We start from the raw sequence: 14,095 nt of genomic DNA, 5'->3' as shown, positions 1-14,095 counted from the left end.
AAGGCAAAGAACAAATATTTAATTGGAATTGCCATTAAAGTTGACAGCAAAATTGCAAGCAGAGGCTTAATAAACATTCCAACTATTCTTTCTACTGGCAACTTAAGTCCATTTAGAAAATCTAGCAGCAGATAAAGCTTACTACATACCTGGTCATTTGTCCTATGTTGATGTTTCTCAAGTGGAAAATATGTAGTCTTTCCCTACACAAACTGCTATCTTGAAAGGGACTCTGTTCTACAAATAAACTCATGCATTCAAGGTTGAAGTCATAGGCAGGGGTCAACTCATGAAAGCACTCATGTACCGTAATAAATACACTGAGCATAATCCTGAGCATAAAGAGAGAGCCACTCCGGAGAGCAAGATGCTGAGAGTTTCATTCTAGAACTTCGTGTTTTGTAGAAATAAATTTTAAGGGAACAAGACTAGAGGTAATGAGAACAGAAGGAGGCTATTTCTGGGTCTGTAATAGTAGAGATGTAGAGGAAGGATAAAATCCAGCATATTTAAGAATTAAGAGATTAGTAATAAATTGGAGACAGTATAGCATATGATCAGTCACAAGGTTCTGAATTAAGACTCTCTGGGTTTAAATTTTGGTAAATTCCTCCACTTATCATCTATGTGAATTTGGGCAACTTAGTTGTCTTTCCTGGATCTCAATTTCCATCATAAAATGGCATGATAGTAGTATACACTTCATAGAGTTTCAGAAATATTAAATGTGTTAATAACCGTAAAGTGATTAGAATAGTGCCTACCACAAACTAAACTTTCTATAGATGGACCCTATAAAAATGGAAAGCCAAAAACAAACAAACAAACAAACAAACAAATAGAAAAAACAACCACACACACATACACACAACCAGTGAATTATAGGCCATCAAAAGAGATGTGGGAAATTGGATGTGCAGGAAATCTACCAAAGAAGGAGTGGGTTCTAAGAAGATAATGATTCAAATGCTGATAATTTTGAGTTTGAGGGTCTATATGACATTAGATGGAGTTATCCTACAACAAGGAGATTATTTGAATCAAAATGGAGAGAATGATCTAAATTGTAAAAAGAGATCTAGGTGTCCATTACCATATACATGATCATTGCTTTTTTTTTTTTTTTTTTTTTTAAGATGGAGTCTCGCTCTGTTGCCCAGGCTGGAGTGTAGTAGTGCAATCTCGGCTCACTGCAACATTGGCCTCCCAGGTTTAAACGATCCTCCTGCCTCAGCCTCCTGAGTAGCTGAGATTAGAGGCGTGCGCCACCATGCCCAGCTAATTTTTGTATTTTAATAGAGACGGGGTTTCACCATGTTGGTCAGGCTGGTCTCTAACTCCTGACCTCATGATCTGCCTGCCTCGGTCTCCCAAAGTGCTGGGATTACAAGCATGAGCAACCACGCCTGGCGATCATTGCATTCTTAAGAGTGCCTGAGATTTCCCAAGAAGTGTACAATGAGGGAGAAGAGAAGAACATAGAGACTGAAGTCCTGGAGCACACAAACGTTTAAGACTTAGGCATAGAAAAAAAATTCTATAGATAATAGAGATGAATTGTACTTGTTATCCTTTACTAACTGTCAAATTACCCCAAAACTTAATGGCTAAAGGGTTAAGAATGTGAGAGTAGCTTGGCTAGCTGGTTCTGGCAGAGGGGTGCCTCAAGAGGTTACAATGAATCTGTTCTTCATAGGTTTCTTCTCTGAATTAGTGAGAGATGGCTTTGATAATAATATGTGATTTATGGTTTTATTATCCATTTGTACAAATAAAATTTTAATGACATCTTCAACAGTTTTCTCTATGTACTCTCTATTTACAACTGCCCTCCAAACCTCCACAACTTGCACTCTGAAATATTTCTTGATTGTGTCTCTCTCTTCCATTTTTAGTGCCATAAGCAATGTTTATTTCTTTTCAAGGAGCATTATATGAACAAATTCTTAAACAGGATAACTTCAACTGACCCCTAAAATATGTCTGCCTCCTAGAACATGCAAGCCACTTGACCTTCTCTCTCTGAATCTAGCTTCTCCAACATCTGTTTATTCAGTACTCATAAAGAAACTTCCTTCCACCGCATGTTCTCACTCATAGGTGGGAACTGAACAATGAGATCACTTGGACTCGGGAAGGGGAACATCACACACTGGGGCCTATCATGGGGAGGGGGGAGGAGGGAGGGATTGCATGGGGGAGTTATACATGATATAAACGTCATGCACATGTACCCTAGAACTTAAAGTATAATAAAAAAAAAAAAAAAAGAAACTTCCTTCCATCTTTGTGTTTTTCTGCTTTCTGTAATCTTGCCCCTTGGTCTCTCCTTCTAAGACTTTTGCTTTTCTCTCTATGATGGTTACAAGTATTGGTCCGTTTCATAATGCTTAACATTGAGCTTAGACTTCTTTTGGCATGGATAGATTTTTGCATTTCCCAGTTCAGCTTTTGTTCCTATGCTCTCTGGGATGACCCCATCCTCACAGTTTCAGGCTGTACTCTCAACTACCATCCCGGCATAGTGAGAAAGGCTACTTTTTCTTGAGTTGTTCAACAACATCCTAATTGATACCCTGACCAACAATCTATTATATTTGAAAGTGGCCGTCTACACTGCTGAGTTGATATTTGCCTTATGCCATTTACTTTCTAGTCATTTCACATACAAGTGCAGGTGCCTACAAATTACACCCCTCTATCAAAAAGCCACAATGCCACCAGTATTGTTCTTTTTTCTCATGATTGCTTTGGCCATTCGAGATTTTCTGTGGTTCCATACAAATTTCAGGATTGTTCTTTTTATTTCTGTGGAAAATGACATAAAATTTTGATAGGGATTGCACTGAGTCTGTAGATCATATTGGGCAGTATTACTATTTTAACAATATTAATTATTTCAAACCATGAATATTGGATATCTTTCCATTGATTTGTATATTTTCCATTTCTTTCATCAATGTTTTATGAATTTCATCATACAGCTCTTTCATCTCCTTGGTTAAATTTATTCCTAAGTGTTTTCTTTTTAATTCTGTAGTAAATAGTATTTTTAAAAGTTTCTTTTTCAGATAGTTTGTAGCTAGTGAGTAGAAATGCAACTGATTTTGCATGTTGATTTTGTATCCTGCAACTTTACTGAATTTGTTAGTTCTAATATTTTTTGTCTTTCTTTGTTTTTTGGGTGGAGTCTTTAGGGTTTTCTACATCAAAGATTATGTCATCTGCAGACAATTTTACTTCTTCCTTTCTGACTTAAATGCCTTTTATCTCTTTCTTTTGCCTAATTGCTCTAGCTAAGACTTCTAGCACTATTTTGAGCAGAAATAGAGTGGGCATCCTTGTCTTGTTCCTGACGTCTGATAAAAATTTTCAGTTTTAACCACTGAGTATAATGGTCAATGTGGGCTTGTTGTATATGGCCTTTATTATGTTGAGATGCATTCCTTCTCTCCAACAAACTTAATTTGTTGAGAGTTTTTCTAATCTTTAAATGACGTTGAATTTTATTGAATGCTTTTTCTACAGCTATTGAGATGATCATATAATTTTTATCCTTCATTCCATTAATGTGGTGTATCACAATTGTTGATTTGCATATGTTAAACTATCCTTGCATCCTAGATATAAATCTCACTTGATCATTGTGTATGATCATTTTAATATATTTCTGAATTCAGTTTGTTTATATTTTATTGAAGATACGTATACATATATGTTAATCAGGGATATTGGTTTGTAATTTTCTTTTCTTGTAGTGTTTTTGTCTGGCTTTGGTATCAGGGTAATGCTGGTCTTATAAAATGAATTTGGAAATATTCCCTCTTCTTCAATTCTTTGGAATATTTTAAGAAAGTCTAGGATTAGTTCTTCTTGAAATATCTGGTAGAATTCATCAGTGATGCCTTCAGATTCTGGGCTTTTCTTTCATGGGAGACTTTTTGTAGTACTCATTCAATCTTTTTAATCATTATTGGTCTGCATTTTCTATTTCTTCATAATTCAGTCTTGATAGGTTGTGTGTTTCTAGGAATGTATCCATCTTTTCTAGGTTATTCAATTTCTTTGTGCATAATTTTTCATAGTAATATCTTATGTTTATTTACATTTCTGTGGTATCGGTTGTACAGCTGTCCCTCAGTATCTATGAGGAATTGTTCCAGGACCACTCACAAATACCTAAATCCTTAGATGCTCATATAAAATGGTGTGATATTTGCATATACCCTACGCTCAGTCTCCAGCATAATTTAAATATCTCTAGATTACCTAGAATACCTAAGTAATATAAGTGCTATTTAAATAACTGTAATGTTTAGAGGTTAATGACAAGGGAAATAGTTTGTACATGTTCAGTACAGATGCAACCATTGTAGAATCAACTACATTTTTGATCTGATGATGGTTGAATCCATGGATGCAAAATCCGCAGATATGAAGAGCCAACAGTAATGTCTCCTCTTTCATTTCTGATTTTATTTGAGTCTTCTCTTTTCTTCCTGAGTTAGCCTAGCTAAATGTTTGTTCATTTTGTTTCTTTTTTAAAAACTAACTCTTGGTTTTCTTGGTCTTTTCTGTTGTTTTTCTGCTACCTATTTTATTTATTTCTGCTCTGATCTTTATTATTCTCTTACTTCAATTAACTTTAGTTTAGTAAGCTTAGTTTGCCCTTCTTTTTCTAGTTCCTTAAGATATAATGATAGATTGTTTGAGAAATTCTTTTTTGATGTAGGCTTTTATTACTATAAACTTTTCTCTTAGAACTGCTTCTGCTGCATCCCATAAGTTTTGGGATGTTTTGTTTTCATTTTTATTTATTTTAAGATATTTTTAAACTTTTAATCTCTTTGTTGACTTAATTGCTCAGGAACATGTTAATTTTTCCATATTTGTGAATTTTCCAAAATTTCTCCTGTTATTGATTTCTAGCTTCATACCATTGTGGTCAAAAGAGATCATTAATATTATTTTAATATTCTTAAAATGTTTAAGATTTGTTTTATGGCCTAATACATGATCTATACACAAGAATGTTCCATGTGTGCTTGATAAAAACATGTATTATGTTACTTTGGATGGAATGTTCTGTGTATATTTGTTAGGTCTATCTGGACTAAAGTGTAGTTCAGTTCCAAAGTTTCCTTAATAATTTTCTCTCCAGATGACCTGTCTATTGTTGAACGTGGAGTATTGAGAAGTTCCCTACTATTATTTTATTGCAGTTTGTCTCTCCTTTCAGATCTATTAATATTTACTTTATACATTTAGGTGCTCTGATGTTGGGTGCATAGAAATTTAAATATTCTCTTGCAGAATTGACCCCTTCATTATTATATAATGATCTTATTTGTCTCTTCTTACAGTTTTTGACAAGTCAAAATGTTATCTGGTATGTTTAGCTATCCCTGCTGTATTTTGGCACTTAAAGGTGAAGTGAGTCTCATAGGCAGCATATATAACAGTTGGGTCCTGCTTTTTAATCCATTTAGCTACTCTACATCTCTTGATTGAGTACATTTAAGATAATTATCGGTAGGTAAGCACTTACCACTGCCATTTTGTTCATTATTTTCTGGTTGTTTTGTATGTTCTTTCTGGTTGTTTCTCTCTTGCTATCTTCCTTTGTGATTAGATAATTTTCTATACTGATATGCTTTAATTCTTCGCTTTTTATGTTTTCTGTGTTTATTATAGGTGATTTTTTTGTGGTTTTCATGAGTTACCATGCAGCTTACATAAAATATCTATAGTTATAATAGGCTATTTTAAACTGTTAGCAACATAAATTCAATCACATTTTTAAAACTTCTACACTTTTCCTCCCCACATTTTGTTTTTGATGTCACAATTAACACCTTTTTATCTTGTGTATTAAACTATTATAGCTATTATTATTTCTAATAGTGTTGTCTTTTAATTTTCATACTACAGATATACTTGATTTGTACATTATCATTATGGTATTAGAGTATTCTGAATTTGACTATGTACTTAATTTTACCAGTGAATTTTATAATTTCATAAATTTTTTATGTTATGAATTTTCATTCTTTTCTTTCAACTTGAAGAACTCCTTTTAGCATTTCTTATAGGAAGGTCTAGAGGTAATGAACTTTCACAGCTTTAGTTTCTCTGGGAAATTTTTTATTCCTTCATCATTTATGAAGGTCAGAATTGCCAAGTATACTGTTCTTGGTTGGCAGTTTATTTTTCTTTCAGTACTCTTGAATATATAATCTCACTATCTCCTGGATTCAAGGCTTTTGCTGAAATATCTGCTAGTAATCTTATGTGAGCTCCCTCATATGTGATGAGTTGTTCTTCTCTTGTTTTCAAAATTCTCTTTGTTGCATGACTTTTGAGTTTTACTGTAATGTGTCTAAGAGAAGATCTCTTCAAATATAGTGTATTTGGGGTTCTTTGGGCTTCATAGACCTGGGTGCTCATTTTTTTCTCCACTTTGGGGGAATTTGCTGTCATTGTTTCTTTAAATAAGCTCTCTACACTTTTGTGTTTCTCTCTTCCTTCTGGGGCACCGTAATACATATACTGGTTCACTTGATAGTGCCCACAGTTCCCACAGGACTTCTTCACTATTTTTTATTCTTTTCTATTTTTTGTTTTTCTGATTGGTAATTTCAAAGGAACTGTCTTTGAGCTTATGATTCTTTCTTCTGTGTGATAGAATCTGCTACCGAAGCTCACTATGAAATTTTTCAGCTCATCTGTTGTGTTCTTTAACTCCCTAAATTTGGTTGTTTGTGCTTTTTTATGCTATCTCTCTATTGAACTTCTAATTTTGTTCATATATTTTTTTCCTGATTTCATCTAGTCTTCTGTCTGTATTCTCATGCAGCTCAATGAGCTTCTTTAAGATAATTATTTTGAATTCGTTTTCAGGCAATTTGTAAATTTCCACTTCTTTAGGGTCAATTACAGGTGCTTTATTTTGTTCCTTTGGTGGTGTCATGTTTCCCTGATTATGTGTGATCTTTGTGGCTATGCATGTCTATGCCTTCGAAGAAGTAAGCACTTATTCCATTCCTTAAAGACTGACTTCAGCAGGGATAACCCTTCATTAATCAGTTTGTCCAGAGATTCTGGGCAAGTCATCTGGCATGGTCCACAAGCAGGCTTGATGCTGGAGTCCTTGGGCAGACGTGATTGGCTCCTTGATTCACTGGAGAAGGCCTGGAGCTTGGGTCTGCTGGAATGAGCCTGGTGCCTGTATCCATAGAGGTCAGCCTAGCACTGGAGTCTACAGAAGTGGGCCTGGACCCTGGATCCAGTGGATCCACTGGATCTTGAGGCTATAAGGACCATTCTGGAGCCTGAATCCATGAAGGCTGGCCTGGACCCTGGAGCCAATAGGGCTGGCTTTGCACTGAGATGGGCCTAGAGGCTGGATCACTGGTCTCAGGCCTGATTTTTGGATTTGCAGTGGCCATTCTGGCACTGGGTAAAACTGGAGCCTGAGTCTGCAGAGACCAGCCTTTGATACTGAGTCCCAGATTCTGGCCTGGTGCCTGAGGTCATGGAGGCTGGCCTGAAGCTGAGATATATGGGTGCCAACCTGGCATAGCTGGAGGCTTAGTCTGCAAGTAAAATCCTGAGTCTGGGGATACAGGGATCAGCCTCATTCTGGGCCTGTCTAAAGCCTGAGTTGAGGCTGGAACCTTTGTCCATGAAACTGGCCTCAGGCCTGAGGCCACAGAAGCTGGCCTGGCACTGGTTAAGCCTGGATCCTGTATCTATAGGGTGCTGGAATGTAGCTAGAGTCAAAGACTGGAGTTTTATTTAATAAGTAATTGTAAAAGAAGTGGTTTTCATTTTATTTTGTTTTAAAAGAGGAGCCATAAAAGCTTGCAGCAAAAATATTTCTTAGTCTATTGTATCAGGAGAGGCTTTCCTAAAGAAGTGATTTTTCGTGTAAAACTTGAAACAGGAGTGGGAATTAATCAACCTGAGGCCTATGATTTGTGTGTATGTGTGAGAGGGAGTATGTGTGATGTGTGTGCTATGGGAGGATTGGGGGTGGGGGGGAAGAGTAAGAGAACATTCCAGAAAGTAAAAGCAGCATAAAAGGGACTTAGGGTAAGAACAGCATGGGTTGTGGAACAGCTAGATGGCTGACACACAGTGATGGAAAGATTGACTAGAAATAAACCTAGTTTAGACTATATTAAAGTCATTAGAAATACATTGGAAGGATCTAAGTAGGGAAGTAGCAATGGTTAGTTTGCTTTTCCCTGTTATGCTAGGAAGTTTCTTCAATATGTCTTGTTTTAAAGATAACTATATACATTTCAGTCTTTTCATGAGACAGTAGTAGCTTTAGGTTTCCCATGCAGAATAACCACTCAATACATACTACTAAATCCAATTCATGACACTGTCTGAAGATACAGGTGTCCCCTTCCCAGATGAGTTACACCTAATTCAGAAGATCTCTGAAAAGAGAACTGAAGCACTTATATATCAACCCTCTCATTGACAATAACCTGACAATGGCCAAGTTGGCAAAAAAAAAAAAAAGTTTAATTGAAAGTTTAGTGTTGAAGGAACATACCTCAAAATAGTAAGAGCTGTATATGAAAAACCCACAGCCAATATCATAATGAATGGGCAAAAGATGAAAGCATTGTCCTTGAAAACCAGCACAAGACAAGGATGCTTTCTCTGATGACTCGTATTCAACATAGTATTGGAAATTCTGGCCAGTGCAATCAGGCAGGGGAAAGAAATAAAGAGTATTCAAATATGAAGAGAGAAAGTCAAATTATCTTTGTTTGCAGATGACATGATCCTATATTTAGAAAACCCCGTTGTCTCAGCCCAAAAGCTTCTTAAGCTGATAAGCTACTTTAGCAAAGTCTCAGGATGCAAAATTAATGTGCAGAAATTGCTAGCATTCTTATATACCAACAACAGGCAAGCAGAGAACCAAATCATAAATTAATTCCCATTCACAATTGCTAAAAAAAAACCCAAAACTTGTAAAATACCTAGGAATACAGCTAACAAAGCACGTGAAGGACCTCTTCAAGAACTACAAACTACTGCTCAGGGAAATCAGAGAGGACTTAAGCAAATGGAAAAACATTTCATGCTCACAGATAGGAAGAATCAATATTGTGAAAATGGCCATACTGCCGAAAGTAATTTATAGATTCAATGCTATTCCCATTAAACTACCACTGACATTCTTCATGAATTAGAAAAAAAAAAACTAATTTAGAATTCACGTGGAAACAAAAAAGGGCCTGTATAGCCAAGACAATTCTAAGCAAAAAGAACAAAGCTGGAAGCATCACACTGCCTGACTTCGAACTATAGTACAAGGCTACAGTTATCAAAATATCATGGTACTGGTGCAAAAACAAACACATAGACCAATGGAACACAATAGAGAACTCAGAAATAAGACTGCACACCTACAACCATCTAATCTTCAACAGCTCTTACAAAAGCAAGCAATGGGAAAAGGATTCCCTATTTAATAAATAGTGCTGGGAGAACTGGCTAGTCATATGCAGAAAATTGAAACTGGACTTCTTCCTTATGCATTATACAAAAATTAACTCAAGATGGACTAAAGACTTAAATGTAAAACCAAAAGCTATAGAAATCCTAGAAGAAAATCTAGGCAATACTATTCAGGACACAGGCATGGGCAAAGATTTCATGATGAAAATGCCAAAGCAATTGCAACAAAAACAAAAATTGACAAACGGGATCCAATTAAAACCAAAAGCTATAGAAATCCTAGAAGAAAATCTAGGCAATACCATTCAGGACATAGGCATGGGCAAAGATTTCATGATGAAAATGCCAAAGCAATTGCAACAAAAACAAAAATTGACAAATGGGATCCAACTAAACTAAAGAGCTTCTGCATGGCAAAAGAAACTACCATCAGAGTGAACAGGCAACCTATATAACAGGAGAAAATTTTTGCAATCTATTCATCTGACAAAAATCTAATATCCAGAGTCTATGAGGAACTTAAACAAATTTACAGGAAAAAAAAAAATAACCCCATTAAAAAGTGGGCAAAGGACATGAACAGACACTTATCAAAAGAAGACATTCATATGGCCAACAAACATATGAAAAAAAGCTTAACATCACTGATTACTGGAGAAATGCAAATCAAAACTGCAATGAGATACCATCTCAAACCAGTCAGAATGACAATTATTAAAAAGCCAAAAACAACAGATGTTGGCAAGGTTACAGAGAAAAAGGAATGCTTTTACACTGTTGGTGGGAGTGTAAATTGGTTCAACTATTGTGGAAGACACTGTGCCAACTCTTCAAAGATCTAGAAGCAGAAACAACATTTGATCCAGCAATCCCATTACTGAGTATATATCTGAAAGGATAGAAATCATTCTATTATAAAGATATATGCATGCGTATGTTCACTGCAGCACTATCCACAATAGCAAAGACTTGGAATCAACTCAAATGCCCATCAATGATAGAGTGAATAAAGAAAATGTGGTACATATACACCATGGAATACTATGCAGCCATAAGAAGGAACAAGCTCACGTCCTTAGCAGGGACATGGATGGAGCTGGAAGCCATTATCATCAGCAAATTAACACAGGAACAGAAAACCAAACACCTCATGTTCTCACTTGTAAGTGGGAGCTGAATGATGAGAACACGTGGACACGTTGGGGGAAAAACACTCACTGGGGACTGCTGGGGGTAGGAGTGGGAGAGCATCAGGAGGAATAGCTAATAGATACTGGACTTTATACCTAGGTGATGGGTTGACCTGTGCAGCAAACCACCATAGCACATGTTTACCTATGTAACAAATCTGCACATCCTGCACATGTACCCCAGAACTTAAAATAAGTTGAAAAAAAAAAGTTTGCTATATTATAAGCCCTTTATATGCATTATCTCACTAAATTTTTATAAGACCTTTTGTGCTAGATGTGATGAATATCCATTTTATAGACTAAGAATCATACTAAGCACATAGAGATTGTTGCATAATCACTTTAAAGTCACAGAGTCTGTATTTGAACTGCAGGAATCTGACTCCAGCACTTTTGCTCTTAAGTCCTTTGTTCTACTGCCTTTCAAAGAATTGCTTGATTTCTGTTTGGTTCTGTTCTGCTTGTTTTTCCTTTTGTTTCATGTCTTGTTTTTAACAACACTTTTTAATTCTCTTTTAGACCAAAGGCGAGAAAAATTTAAGAACCGAACATTATGAAGAACAAATTGAAGCATTTAAAAGTATCGTCCAAGAGAAGACATCAAATTTTAATGCAGATATATCTCTAAAATTTACACCCACTGAAGCAAATAAAGTTGAAACTGAAAAGTCTTCTGAGGAAAAAACCTCCTCAGATTCTTTACGTGGCCAGGGTAGTTTTCGGTTTTCATATTCCAAAAATGAAACTTACCAACTATTTTTGTCATATTCTTCAAAGAAGGTAAGACCAAACAGTTAATATAGGAATATAATGGAAAGGTTCCAAACTAACCAGACTCTTTAAGTATTTAGAGCAAATAGAAATCGTAAAAAGGAAAAGAAACATGGATCAAATTCTCAAATATGTAGCTAGCACGTCAGAAAGAATACTAACTGGAAAAAAAGTATGGTAGAATCTTTGGCAGTGGTAAATGAATCATATGTTTGGTGGTAGTGAGCAGAAAATGTGTATTAAGAATTTGGAGCATTTTTTGACTGAGACTGTGGTAATATACCATTCAATTTATATGATGATCAGAATTTTAATGAAGAATTATACTGAAGAATTCTGGTAATTCATTGCAATGCCTTACCTACAATGATCACTGTTTATTAACTACAAAATGTGTCTCTAAAGAAATGATGCTATGAAATTATACACATTGCACGTAAAATTGGTCTGATTACTTTGTAATCATACGTTTAATTTGAGACTTTGAAAATGTGTTGTTTTTTTTTAATATTTGAGCCAGATTTTGAAGTTTGTTCTACCACTCTTGGAATAAATGTAAAATATACTCTCTGTAATCAACATGTTGCCAGTAAAATGCTCATTCTTCCTTTTCTGATACCACAGTCACCTATTTAGACAAACTTCTCCCACATTAACAATAATAATTCACTTTTAGCACTTACATTATGTCCAACTATGTAACTGTTTTGTAGGGGTCTATACGTTACCTCTCTGTTTACAAGCATACCCACTCAAGTGTACAGGTGGAAAACTCTTTAAATCATTCAACAAATGTTTAATTGTGAGCTCTCTGGCCTAGGTACTTAGAATACATTTGTGAACAAAGCTGATGAAAATTTTTGTCCTCATGGAGTTAAAAGGTCCACAGAAAGAGACAGCCGAAAATAATACATATAATAGAAAAAAGGAAGTAATGTGGTATTTACAAAGTATTAAGTGCTGTGGTATACAAGGAAAATTAGTGTAACATGAAGGAAAGCAGGGATGCCTGCATGTGGCATGACTAAAAAGGAAGCTCAGGGTCAGCTTCATGGAGATGAGAGCTGACCAAAACTTTGGAGGAGAGGAAATAGCCAAAGAGTAAGATTTCAGATTATTTATCTGATGGAAGGGACTGTTAGAGAAGTCTCTAATGTAAGAAAAACCTGGTGTGATAAAAGTTAGTCAAACTGAATCAGAAGGATAAAAAATTAGAAAAGTGACCTTGAATCAGATCATGAAGAACTTCCAAGTCCACTCAGCATGGCTTTTTTTCTGAGTGACACGGGAGGTCACCTGAGGGTTTTTATTTTTATTTTTAATTTAATTTAATTAATTTATTTATTTTGAGATGGATTTTCACTCTTGTTGCCCAGGCTGGAGTGCAATGGTGTGATCTTGGCTCACCACAACCTCCGCCTCCTGGGTTCAAGCAATTCTGCCTCAGCCTCCCGAGTAACTGGGATTATAGGCATGCACCACCACGCCTGGCTAATTTTGTATTTTTAGTAGAAACAGGGTTTCTCCATGTTGGTCAGGCTGGTCTCGAACTCTCGACCTCAAGGGATCTGCCCGCCTTGGCGTCCCAAAGTGCTGGAATTACAGATGTGAGCCACCGTGCCTGGCCTACTTGAGGGTTTTTAATAGAAGATTGACATTCCCTATTACATTTTAAATGATTACTCAAGGTATTCTGTCAAGAAGAGATCATAGGTGCTAAGAGCCAAAGCAAGGAGTCTTGCTAAAAGTTATTGAAGGAATCCAGGTGAGACATGATGGTAGTTCGGTAGTTCAGATAGGACAGTTATAGAGTCAAACATAAGTCCAAGGTTTTTGGCCTGAGCAACTAGAAAAATGGAGTTGCTAATAAACTTGCTCAGATAGAGCAGGTTTGGAGAGGGAGACCAGTAGTTAAATTTTAGTTAGGTTAAGTTTGAGGTGTTTATTATACATCCAATTGGCAATGCCAAGTAGGAGTTGGTGTTATGAGGCTGGAGTTTGGGGAGAAGACCTGGAATTGAGCTATATATTGACTTGTTGACTTAGTCATGGGGTCACTAACAGAGTTAGTGTACATAGAAAATAGAATACAATCAAATACCAAACTTGGGGAACTTCAATAGAAAATAAGTAAAATAAACCAAAAAGTGCCCAATAACTTTGCTACTTAGAGTGTGGTCTATGGAACAGCAGCATCAACATCGCTAGGAAGATAGAATCTTAAACTGTGCTCCAGAATTGCATTTTAAGTGAATCAGTATTGCATTTTAACAAGATTCTCTAGGTGATTTGTTCACATTTTATAGTTTGAGAAGCACTGGCCTAGAAGACAAGAAAATAATCTCTAGTAAGAAGAAAAGAGTGATGAACTGTGTCAATTGCGCTAACGTGTCAAAGAAGATGAGGGCTAAGAAGTGATCATAGGCTTTAGGATTATGAAAGTCATTGGAGACCTTGACAAGAGACGTTTTGTTGGAGTAGTGAGGTCAGGAGCATGAACGATGGGAAGGGGAGAATTGAAAATGCACAGTATAGAAAACTGAATAAATTTTGCTTCTAGTGAGGGCAAAGAAATGGGTAGTGGTTGGGCAGGCAAGCTAGGGCAAGGGAAATTTTTTTGTTAATTTAAGATAAAAGAAACAACT

General features: G+C 36.0%; 1 protein-coding gene across 1 annotated transcript in view; it reads left to right on the top strand.

Moving 5' to 3' along the window:
• C9 (complement C9) overlaps positions 1 to 14,095 on the top strand; it is an 87,247-nt gene that overhangs the window by 30,419 nt on the left and 42,733 nt on the right. The window contains exon 6 of the mRNA XM_033179435.1: positions 11,199 to 11,459. Within this exon, the coding sequence (XP_033035326.1) occupies positions 11,199 to 11,459 (261 nt within the window). The remainder of the gene's footprint in view (positions 1 to 11,198; positions 11,460 to 14,095) is intronic.

This window comes from Trachypithecus francoisi, unplaced genomic scaffold (assembly GCF_009764315.1).
Source record: "Trachypithecus francoisi isolate TF-2019V2 unplaced genomic scaffold, Tfra_2.0 Lachesis_group2, whole genome shotgun sequence".
Lineage (NCBI taxonomy): Eukaryota > Metazoa > Chordata > Mammalia > Primates > Cercopithecidae > Trachypithecus > Trachypithecus francoisi.
Note: the sequence above shows the minus strand (reverse complement) of the source record. Positions and strands in the feature narration are given on the sequence as shown.